General features: G+C 43.1%; 1 protein-coding gene across 3 annotated transcripts in view; it reads right to left on the bottom strand.

Moving 5' to 3' along the window:
- The window catches only part of ASXL3 (ASXL transcriptional regulator 3), a 159,334-nt gene that overhangs the window by 34,746 nt on the left and 111,904 nt on the right, over window positions 1-12,684 (bottom strand). For 2 of the 3 annotated variants that reach the window (XM_074987226.1, XM_074987224.1), the window contains one exon: window positions 12,197-12,360. In XM_074987226.1, the coding sequence (XP_074843327.1) occupies window positions 12,197-12,360 (164 nt within the window). Of the gene's footprint in view, window positions 1-12,196; window positions 12,361-12,684 lie in introns of those variants that run through there. The other variant, XM_074987225.1, reaches the window with a different exon arrangement.

Genomic DNA, 12,684 nt, shown 5'->3' on the forward strand with positions numbered 1-12,684 from the left:
CCAGCTCAGCAGGCAGCCGTGCAGAAATAAGGGTGGCAGTACCATCCTATCCCATCTACTGTCCTGCTGCTCTGCCTTCAGAGCTGGACTCTCCCCAACAGCTGCTGCTCGTCAGCTGCCCAGCTCTGAAGGACATGTGCCACTGTTGGTGGCAGCACTAAATAAGGGTAGCAGTGTTGCACCCCCCGCCCCATGCCTCTTCACAAACACAAGAACCTTAAGATCTTCACACAATTCCTTTTTGGGTCAGCACCTTTACAATTACAACACCATGAAATTTCAGACAATTATCTGAAATCATGAAATTTACTAATTTTAAAACCCTTTGTTCATGAAATTGACCAAAATATACCACAAATTTGGTAGGATCGTATATATAAAAACCTAATTGTCTTAATTTCAGTAAAAAATAACCAAGCCAATCTTTTGCTATAATTCACCCAATGCCAAAGGAACACAAATGGTAATTGCCAGCACTTTCCATCTGGCAATCTCAAATATTTTACAAATAATTATTAGACCCATAAAACCCTTGTGTTTATATTACTACTAAGGGAATGCACAGATACACAGAGGTCAAAAGGTCAAATTTTGGCAGTCTGCCACAGAAAGGTTAACAACCTCTCTTCTAACCATTCAACAACACTACATCCCCACATACAAGGATAAAGAGATTTTGACCCCTAGGAAAAGAGAAAAAATGATATAAAAAATATGAGGTCAAAACCCAGAGGAAAAAGAACCCTCCCCCACAAACAGAGAAATTATTAAAAAATAAAGGAGCAATCAGCAGAGGTTTAAAATATATACAAAAGATCAGACTGCAATTTTGGTGTCAAAATATAATAGGGTGAGCCAGGCAGGGTAGAGAACAATAAAGTAGATACAACAGTAAATGCTGTTTTGTCCCATGCCCTACCCTTTATTTTAACATGCCATGTTTTCATTATGAGAGGAAAAAGGGTGGCTAGGAAAGAAGCAGTGATTTGCTTAGCCCAGGGAAAGAGGGAAACATGGTTATGCCTCTCTCTCCCCATCACCTGCCAAATCCATCTTACTAATAACTCCCTGGATGCAGGTAAGCTAAGAATTTTATGGTATTCTTCCACCAGTAGTCTAGCCCAGTAGTTAAAAGCACATAGCTGTGGTCCATGTGACATCCTCAAAGCTATACAGATTGTTTGTGTGGGGGAGGAACTGCGGCCAACATAGCACACAGATAGCTGCATATGCCCCCCCCCCCCGCCCCCGCTGCAATTAGGGGAGGAAGAGAACCACTGATCTATCTCCAATGCTTTTACACCAATGGCAACACTGGAGAGTAGCTTTCACTATTTTGCTGCCACGTTATTGAGATTTGACACCCATTTTAATTTGCTGTTATGCAGTATATTCTCACTAGTCATAGTGTTTTAGTTGCCCTAGTCTAGTACACTTCTTGCCTAGTGCATTGTGTGTATCCATACCACAGTTTCCAGCAGCAGCCCCTTAGAAGGTTGACTGTAAGAGCATCTCAGTTATAGAAATGCTGCACCAAAGTTCTTTAAACATGCAATAAAAATATTTTCCAGTGTAAATAATATATTTTGTAAAATTAAATGATATCAATATTCCATGTAAAAATCCATTTTTTGAACAAGAAAAGCTAGAGATTACTTGCACTGTGCCATATAAAACCAAAAACTCAATGACAGAAATCTGCACTAGCTGGAAACAAACAAACTACAATCAGAAGTGCGAGACACATAGCACACTATGCTTATATGGTCAGATTGCACAACAGTGCAACCTGGATAAGAATGATGGCAACAGCAATTCTTCAGCAACGAATTGCAGCCTACAGCTAACAGTAACATCACATTGTCCCAATGTAGGTGGAGCCTGGCTCCAACTAGCAGCAATTTCAATAGTTCTGTCCAGACCTGTGTATTGCAGCAAGCACGTGTGGTGCAGTGAGACATTACAAAGAAGCATGAGGACAGCTTGCACACAGGTGGGTTGACAGACTTGCTGGGCCCCTGGGCAAGGCTGGGAGTTGGTGGGGGAGACTGGACTCTGTACTTGCAGAAGGGTAAAAGCCTCAGGCGGAAGGGGTGGGGCTGATGGGCAACCATTCCTCAGCACCTCCTGGAGCACGCCAGACAGCCTTGCACCGCGCAAGCAGCCCTGAGAGTTGCTTTAAATCTGCCTCATGGCACTCTGGCAGCAATTTAAATGGCCTGGGGCTCCAGCCACCACTGCTACCATCACCAGGAGCCAGAGACCTTTCTGAATTGCTAGATCCTGGGTCAACTACCTCTTTACCCTTCTTCCCATCAGCAAGCCTGTCTGCAGAACAAACAGCTTCCAGAGCACTAAGCCTATGGGTTCTAGAAAACATTTACACTTCTCAACAATCACCAAAAGGCTTGCAGAGACTCAAAAAAACATGGTATTTAGGCAAAAACGGTCCATTGTAGTGTTTGCACAACCCCCAGCATGACATTGCTCTGATCTTGACTGGGGCTTCCACTGCAAAAAGAAAAGAAAAGAAAAATAAGGTACTTCAGCCTGCATCCATCCTCCCCACACATTTCAGCCTCACGCATCTGGGAGCAAGCTTAAGCCCCTTTCTCTCCCCTCCCTAGGCTTGTGGCTCTGGAAGTGGGCTCTGTCTTCAGACTCTCCTGACCTGCTGCACCTACAGGGCTCCAGGCGTCAGCCTCTCTTTACTGACCCCCTTCTGGCTGAGGGTCTCCAGCTCTGTGCTTTAGCCCAGGGCTGATATTCTCAGGCATGTGGTCAAAAGGCAAGGAGGGGGGATGAGCATAGGGCTATAGCTGTCAACTTTCTATGAATGCAAAACTCTTGCCCAGCCCCCTGACTCACCTTCCTATAAGGACCTCCCCCAACTTACTCCATCCCCTTCCTCCTATAACCCTCTCCTAAGGTTGCTCTCCCCACCCTCACTCCCTCATTTTCATTAGGCTGGCTCAGGCACTGGGGCGTAAGAGTGAGAGAGAGCTCTGGGGCAGGGCCAGAAATGAGTGGTTCAGTATGTGGGAGGGAGCTGCAGGTTGGGACAGAAAGTTGGGGCCTGGGGGGGGGCTGAGACACTTGGGGTGTAGAAGGGTGCTCTGGGCTGGAGTCAAAGGGCAGGAGGAGCTCAGGACTAGGGATTAAGGGTGCAGGCTCCAGGGGGTTATCTCAAGCAGCTCCTGGAAGCTGCAGCGTGCTCCCCCTGAGGCTTCTACTTGAAGGCACAGCCAGGCTGCTCTGTGCACTGCCCCAGCCACAGGAACCTGCCCCACATCTCCCACTGACTCTGGCTCCAGGCCAATAGCACTGGTGAGGACGATGCTTGGAGCAGAGGCAGCACACGGATACCCCTGATTGCTTCAATGCATTAGACCCAAAGGGGGATGTGCTGGCTGCATCTTGGGAACTGCATTGGGTAGAGGCAGAAAAGGAGCCTGCCAGCCCCGCTGCGCCATGCTGCCAACTGGAGAGTCAACAGCCTGGTCAATGATACTGACCGGAGCTCCCAGGATCCCTTTTTGACCAGATCTGCTGGGAGGGTCAGCAGCAGGAGCCAGGGACATCCAGGAAAATGGCAGAAGTCAGCTGGGACCAGAAGCACCAAATACAACTGTACATTAGTGAGTTTGCAAAAAACCCTCTTCATAAATAATTCACAATGATTTGGATATGCATATATGCACATTTACTTGTTTTCTCTGAAGCATTTTGGGAATTTTTTTCACTGCAGCCACCTGCAATAGTTGCTGACTGTACTTTTGCGACCATACAAAATTTTGTTTCAAGAAGCCATGCTTAGCTTAAATGAAATGAATTAAATTGTCAATCCTCCCGGTTAAGAGCCAAGTCCCATAGTTTTTTCAATTCACTTACACTTTTATTTATTATTATTATTATTATTATTACTATTATTTAGCAGCAGCAGCATGGTTTTAGAAACCTTTTCACGGCCGCATTACCACTAACACAGATTCACCACTAGGAGCGAGATGGTTGGAATACAAGTTTAGATGGGTATGGGTATATTTTCTACCGTGTCACTCAACAGTAATCTGTGCACCCTGGAAATATTAAATTTGTCAAAATATTGTGAATACTAAAAAGCAGTCAGGAGTGAAATCACTATCAAGAGACTGACTTCAATAGCCATTGAAAGATACATTTGTACTGAGTACAGAGCCACTGGCTCAGTAAATTTAATTTTAAGTCAGCCATTACCTTGCGCTGTAGGGCACAGATAAAAGTTTCAATAATGTCTAAGTGACTTAGGAACATGTTCACATTTTCAAAAGTGGCAAAGATATTTCAATGTTGGTGTTTTTGAAAATGTACTATAAAATGAACCAACATATCCATATAAAATTAATTTTTCTACTTTTGTAACTGCTATGACTTTAGAAATTATATATGAATTATGCATTATAAAGCTAAACTTGAAAGTAAAGTAAACTTGAAAAATGTTCAGATTGTCACAGGTGAAATCAGTTAAGGGTGGAAACATACCATATGGCCTTCAGTTTCCAAACACCATAAGATGCCATTTTAATCACTTTTTCCAATGTGCCCAGTTGTGCCTGCATACACAAGATCTGTGGCGCACTTCACCCGTATCATGAATTTTTCCTTCTAACACATCTGTTTCTATCACAACCTAAAAATTATTTCAGTGTAGTTCTTGAATGAGTAAACAGTTACATGAGCAATTATAAAGAGTAACAGAAAGCTCAGTACCAATGATAAAGAATTGACAAAAACAAACCACCAATAAAGAAAAAAGCATTAGTACAATTGGCTGAAAATAAATATAAATTGAGGTGATGTCTGAGGTTGGATATCTGTCACACAATAATTCTACAGAGAAAAATGTAAAAGGAATCATGTGAAAACAATACAAAAGATAGGATGAATTCTGAATAGAAAGATGTACACAGAAGGGTTAATGAGACACTGCATAAAATGTCAAACCGTTTGCCTGAAGTACAACCGTTGCAAAGAAAGCCATCAAAATGATGGGCTGTACTATTAAAAACGTACAGTGTGTAAAAGAAGCTGAACTTGCTCTCTCCTGACACAGCAGGGCTATCTGTTAAAACAATATTAAAGCATTAATAAAAATGACAGAAAGAAATAACTGAGAACTGCCAAACCATCTTTGTCTCATCTTGTTCCGCTCAAATGTTGCAGCTGACAATTGCCTTCTCTGATCACTGCTGAAATACTTGAGTATCTCAACCTAAATACAGACCATTTCAGCAAAGGCTTAAAAATAAGGAAGTTCTTTTTATAGATGTTTTTCTGCTGTATGCTAAAGAAAAGCAACAACTTTTTCAAAACAAAGTTTTGCTGGTCTCTGGTCTCTGGATCACTTTGCCTCTTTTAAAGCAACACAGTAAACCCTCAAAGTGTGATTTCGATTTGCACTTAGCTCACATTAATGTGAGTTAAGTACAAATTGAACCCCCACCCCCACCCCAGCTCCCTCAGTTGGGAGAGCCCGATGAGAACACACATGCTTGCGGCGCAGTTTCTCCCAGCTGGAGAGCAAGCAGCTGTGTGCCCCCCAGCTGGGAGAAGCCGGGAGGCCATGTGGCTGCCCCCCCCAGACGTCCGCCAGGTGGGGGAAGCCGGCAGCTGGAGATGGCGGCCGCACCGCTTCTCCCAACCAGGGGAAATAGGAGGCTGGAATGGGAGTGGAGTGCTGCTTTTCCCCGGCTTCCCCCAGCTGGGGGAAGCTGAGGAGCAGCAGGGCTCTGCAAAGGCTCCAGCTGCTCGCTCCCCCAGCCAGGGGAATTCCAGGGATCTCCCCTACCCGCCCCACAATTTACGCGAAATTTGATTTACATGGAGGTTGTCCAGGATACAACCTCCACTTAAATCAAGGGATTACAGTGTACGAAACCACAAACTTATTTAAAAATGATCTATACATTTTTTCGGTGAAGAATCTGAAAGGAGTTTTAGCATGGAGAATTGCTTTAGATGTGAAATGCCAGCATTAATCCTACTGAGTGAGGGCAGTAATGTGAAACAGAAACAAAATATTCTCTATGTGGAATTGACCTGAACATGGCAGCCCATTACCGTCGTAAATCAGTATTACTGGCACTGATCCATACGATAGGCTTCAGTGCTGCTGTCACAGAGCTACAAACAAAAGTGTTTGAGGAAAGTGTGATAATCTTTTGGTTTAAGAGGAGACATTATGCAGTGTCTTGTGTCAAGAAATTGTTTTTATGAACCATAAATATTCACGTCCTCTTGTGATTTCTTATTTATGCATTTGCCTAGTAGATTTTTTTTTGCCCTACTGACTACCTAGCTCTTGCCAGAAATAGCCAGGGTGACCTGAAGTCAAACCAAAAGATTTCTGTTTCAGTTACATAAAATGAATGTGGATAAGGAGAGATTTAATTTTTGCTATCCATTTGCTATTGCTCATTTTTGTCTTACACCCTCTGGAGCTGACATCATCTGTAAAACAAATCACAGTCATGACACCAAGGCTACGTCTACACTAACCTAAGAAAGTCAATCACTGATAGGCAATTCTAGCTTTGTCAATTGCATAGCTAAAATTAAAGTATATGTGCTTGGCTAATTTGACTGTCTATACAAGGGAAGGTCTATGGGGGAGTTTCTGACGTTGATCTTCCTTACTCCTTGTGTCTTGCGAGGAATATAGGAGTCAACTGCGTCCCCTGCAAGGTTGATTCCCAGCGTCCATACCAGACATGTGAAATCAAGCCCTGGAGGATCGACCATGAGTAAGTCAATCTTCAGGGGTGTTTCAGACCTTCCCTATGTATCCAAGTCTTACAAGGAAGCACTGAGGTGCACTGGATCATTTCTTCAGAAGGAAGTCCCACTGGCCTAGGAGAGGGCATGGGAACAGATTTAAGCTGAGAGGCAACCTCAAAGGAACCATATACTTCCCAGGATTAAGAGCTAAATTCTCACACTTCAGAAGCTAGTTGGGCTTGGAGGGTCCCTAAGATCAGTGTTCCTAAACAAACAACGGGAAGTCCATTTTGTTCAGCTCTGTGACAATGAGGAAAAGCACCTTACTTTCTTGCTGAAACTGAATTTATCAGAGCAGATGGCACTTTTATAATCAGGGTCTCATTAAAAGGACTTATTTCCTCTCCAAAACTTCTTTAGATTAGGACATTTTCCCCACTGTAGTCATCACAATTTCAGCTCCACCAGCAACAGAAGCAGTAGAATGTATACAGGACATTACCAGCTCCCAATCCGTCAAGCACCACGTTACACAGACCTGCTTCAAGAAAAATGAGACAACACAGTGCTTAACATGCTACCAGCCACTGAGAGCCAACTCCACGTTACTGTTTACACTGTTGGTACCAATGGATTTGAACACATATGCATATACACATAAATGAAGGGTGTGTTTAAACGAACACTTAGTTCTAAAAGATTCCAGTGGAGTGTTGCAACTGAGATGAAGGGAGACTCTATGGTCCCAACACGTATATTTACTGGAGTATGTTGAAAGCCTCTTCAGACACTTAGACTGTGGTTTCTGTGCAAACTACTAATAAAAGTATTGGTTTCTTTAGTCCAGAAAACACTGCTGATGAATAACAGAAACGTCCCAATTAGAATAGGCCACAAAACATCTGAAAAAGACTTTTGCCATTGGAAATCGCCAGTTTTTCAAAACTTAAACATTTGAAGAAATGGTTTGATTTTAATACCATTCTGATAGAACTCTGCCTGCAAGGCTACTTTCAAAACCTGCCTAGCTTCCTGCAAATTCACCTGGAGGGCAAGAGTCCTGTTGGCTAAAATACACTGGAAAGCATATAAATATGTATCGTAATATATATTATCCACACCCACATATATAAACACACAACCACCACCACCACCAGGAAGCACAAATATTGTAACAATGAAATAGCCTACACTGGCCCATATAATAATTTTGTTCACTTACAAATATACCATATTTCTGTGCATCTGCTAAAGCATATGGCATAAGAAACTTGTCAGAAGTCGACATGCATTTGTTCTACCTTCACTGGCCAGTACATGGAATGCACGTATCCAAACCAAAGATCAGGAAGGAACTTCTGAGTTGATTTACAGCGATGTGTAAAGAGATGTATAAACTCTATAATCCTATTGCTAAGGCCATCAGAAATGTGTAACTGGGGGAGAACATCTTCTGTGCTAGGTGGATAAAACACGTAGCCGCAAGGGACAGCTCCTTGGAGCCTGGCTGCATAGACCTTTTTCCTGTACCATATTAATAAACACAATTAACAGTGGTTATTCAATCTCTCGAGTATATTTCACAACAAACCAAAGTGTGATCAAGCAATTGTCTATATTGTCAACGGCCCAGAAGCCCTGGGAGCCCCACCATGCATACTAGGGGTCCCCAGGACTATTAGGTTCCCTACTCCTGAGCAGCCTGCCAAGCAGGCTGCCAATGTGTTATAAGGACAACATTGTTTTCTGGGAACAAGGCTCTGGGAAGCCCACCAGGCAGACTCCCCCAAAGACAGAGCTCCATACTCTTTCACAGAGAACCCAAAAATATTTCTTTTCTCCATAAATTACACTAAAAAAATTAAAAATAACAAAATCCAATGGAATTACACTGCAAAATATTTTTCCCCTTCCCATACTACTGTGCACTCAGTAGTTGTCTGATACTGTCCTCCCCAGAGATGGCTGCATTTCAGCAGTATGATAAGGATATGCAATGTGAAATGCCGTGATGAAAGATGCTACATAAATGTAATAAATCGATGAAGCCGGTCTTTGCCCACGAAAGCTTATGCTCCAAAATATCTGTTAGTCTATAAGGTGCCACAAGACTTCTTGTTGTTCTCAATGCTGCTACAGGGAACAAAAAAGAGATTGCCAAGAGATGCCCAGCCTGCTTCAGTGGGAGAGGCTCAGAAAACAGAAACCCAACAGGCCCTACGTTTCACTGTTCCCACTTCTCCACCCCCATTCCCATCTGTATTAATGCCCAGGACCCACTCCCGAAGGCAGATTATGACAGAGCGTTGTTACTTTGATCAGCTCACTCCTGTGGCAGACAGGAGCATGCCTTAGGGGGCAACTTTTCAGATGTCAGATCGGCACATTCCATGTTATAACCTCTAAAAATAAAGGTCAGGGACAGGCCCCAAGAACTTCCATTTCTTCTTCAAGAGACAAAAAAGCCTGAAATAAACATTCTTCCAGCTACCAAACCTGCCCATTACTCGCAGACTTGTGCTTCCACTCCTCTTTTACTAATGCACTTTTAAAAAAGAGCTTGGGTTTCTGTTCAGACAAATGAAAGACAAAAAGGGGCACAGGAAAAACATGAGAATAAAGAAAAATATTGCTGCAAGAGTCTGAGGCTGATGGTGTAGTCTTTCAAAACTATTTTTCTTGGCCATAGATGAGATGTGTTTTGTTTTGTGGTACTGTGCCTGCTGCACTCTTATGTATTACATCAAAATTTACTGAAACAAAAATGAGAAGGAACTATTAATGAAAAAAATATTTCTAATTTAGGGCCTCATTCAACAAACATTCTTGCTCATAAGAAAGCCAATATAAAACTCAAAAAATAGATTTGCAATGGTACAGCACATGGGTGTGGTTTTTACTAAGTACATTATCTTAAATGAAAGTAAGTCAATAAGTCATTACCATGGTTCCTATCTTTTTAAAATTTCATGTTAGGAAGCTTGTAAATAATACCAGTAGTTTTACAGATTGAAGTATGAATGTTTAGCTATGACTGCACTGGATAGGAAACAATGAAATCTAACAAGACAATCCTATCTCTTCTGAATCACTAAGGATCTTAGATAACCGAAAATTATCAATAAAATTTTAACTACATCACAAATTTAAGACTAATTCTCTTTTTCTGCCTGATGAAACACTGTCCTTTTTAATTTGGTTCATAATAATTTAAAGTGCATCTGAGGAGCATGAGAATAAATATTTTTACATAACTTCTGATGCAAATCTGGCTTTCATTCACTTCAAATACTCCTTGCTGACAAATAACATGGTTTGAAGAGCCCTTAAAATACACCATATAATAATTTGTTAAGATGGAGTCAATTTACATCAGCACTTGAATTGCCCTCTTGCTGATGATCTTATATTTCACTGCTTTCTGTTGTGTTTTTGTGGCATCTGACATCTTGACAAAAACTGAAGAATGAACCAAAGAGCTCAAGAGCTAAAGCCATGAGTCACAACAGTTTGACCTAAGAGCCAGCTCTGTAACTGGGGCTGTAACAGAATCAAATCCTTTGTGGACCTGGAACACAAGGAAACCTAATTCTCTGATGGTCTGCATACAACATCAATCCCTGATTCAGCAAAGTATTTAAGCATATACAGCATGATTTCCCAAACTGGGGGGTGTGCCCCGCTGAAGGGGCGTAAAGAAATTCCAAGGGGGGGGGAGTGAGGTGACCTATCTCCCCGCATTATTCCCCCCTACTGAAGAAAGATCAAGCCTTTGCTTCCGGCTCTCAACCCCTGCCATTTTACATGGGTGACCTGGCACAGCTGCTATAAAAAGCAGGCAGCTGGCAAAGACCCGTGTGGAGATGGTTGCCTTCTGCAAATGAGAGTGAGTGTGGGCTGGGGGGGAAGGAGGATGGGGTTAGATGGGGGGCTGGGGGTGCCTGGCTTTGTGGGAGGGCAGGAGAGGGACTCGGGTGGACAGCTCGCAGGGGTCAGGTGGCTGGCCAGCTTGGGGGACTGGTGGGGCTCTGACAGCTGGCCACGGCAGAGCAGGGCTTGGGCGGCTCGGGCTGGTGGCTGGCCCTGGCAGCATGGGGCTTGGGCAGCTGGCCTGTGGCTGGGGTGGGTGGCTGGTCCCAGCAGTGTGGGGCTCAGGCAGGCAGCTCTGGCAGCACAGATCTCAGGCGGGTGGGCAGCTGGCATGTGGGCAGCTCTGGAGGCTGGCACTGGGCTCAGGCAGCTGGCCAGCTGGGGCTGCACCAGGCACCCACAAGGGGCCAAGAAAAATTATTTGTACTTATTTTTAATTTTAAATAACATTTGTATATTAAGCTGTTGTGTTTACTTTAAATTGCAAATTGAATTTTTTGTTAAAGGGGATGTTGGATGATGGTAAAGACGAGGTGGAGGCGAGCCGTGAGGGTTTCTCAAAAATCAAAAGAGGGCCGTGACGCCGAAAAGTTTGTGAACCACTGACATACAGTAAAAGCCTGGTTACCTGGCATTTGGATAACCAGCACATTTGGTTAACCACCATGCTGCACAGCTGGGGCTGCTTGCCTGGGCCGGCTGCTGCGGGACCCAGTGTCCACCACCCAGGCAGGGGCGGGAGGATAGAAGTCACTGAGCCTATACTTGTGTTTAAATGAAGCAAGTGTTCATGCACCTACCTAAACTACTATTTTTCTAATTGGTAACCTAACAACATGTTGGACAAAAGATAGAGAGGCTCCACTACCCAAGGAACAGAGTTTATAGGACACATACAGATGGGACAACACATGTTGGGAAATCTGAACTAATACCTTGACAACTGTATCTCCTCCTTCCATGCCACTCCCATTATGCCTAGCAGAGTGGGCACAGAGCCAGAGTCCACAGCACTAGAGGGGCCAATGCAAGAATTAAGTCTTCTAACAGGGATATGAATGAGGTGAGAGGCTGGGGGCCTTGTGCACTGGAACTGAGAATTTTGTTTCAGAGTAAGCTGAAGTGTGGAAGAAGGCACGGACATAGGAGTGAGAGAGGCTAATGTACTTGGAAAGTGCAGAGGCTGATGGGAGCACAGCAAAAAATAAGATGTGCAGGGAGACCGTGCAGAGCTTTGAAAGATTAAGCATGCCACAGAACACAAAGGAGAAACACTAGAGGAACTGAACAGGTGAGAAAGGTAAATCCGACCAGCTGCATTTTGTACAGGATGTAATGGAGTGGCTTGGGTTTCAGGGAGATCAGAGATGAGGTGGAGGAAGCAAGGGGACAGCACATGATCGGCACATGAATGTTAATTAAAACTAGCTGATGTAAAACAGCTACTAAAAACAATTATTTTACAAGTTTCATTTAACAATGATTTTGAATGGAATCCAGTAAGACTTTGTAACTACTTCCAAAACAAAAGTTATTAGTAAGGAAGCAAATATTTTATGTTTCTACTTACCTGCCTGTCTACTTCTGGAAGCAAAAGCAGGAGGTATTGTTGAAAATGCTGAGGCAAGGAAGCAAAGGTGTGTTTGTTTATTAAAGCCCTCAGGTTAGTGTTCACTAGAATTGATCCTGGTGTTTCTATGTCAATATCCTCTGCTTTGGTCCATTTCAAATGTCCTGGAGTAAATAAACAACATATTCACCTTTACCACAGATAAAGCAAATAGGAGCAATTTTTCTCAAAAGTTATTAATATTTTATATATTACAGTGCACACCAATAAGATAGAGCTTTGTTAAAAGAAATACAGCTTTCTTCTCCTGGAGCCTAGGAGCTTCTTTCTTTACATCCCAAAGCGTACTACCTCACCTTTCTCAGCAACCATGTTTCAGTCTACACTATGACCAATATTCTCTTTCTTGAACTAGAAGTCAGGATATCTTGATTTGGCTGAACAAGTACATTTTCCTGTCATTTCACTAACATATTTTAAGTATATAC

This window comes from Carettochelys insculpta, chromosome 2 (assembly GCF_033958435.1).
Source record: "Carettochelys insculpta isolate YL-2023 chromosome 2, ASM3395843v1, whole genome shotgun sequence".
Lineage (NCBI taxonomy): Eukaryota > Metazoa > Chordata > Testudines > Carettochelyidae > Carettochelys > Carettochelys insculpta.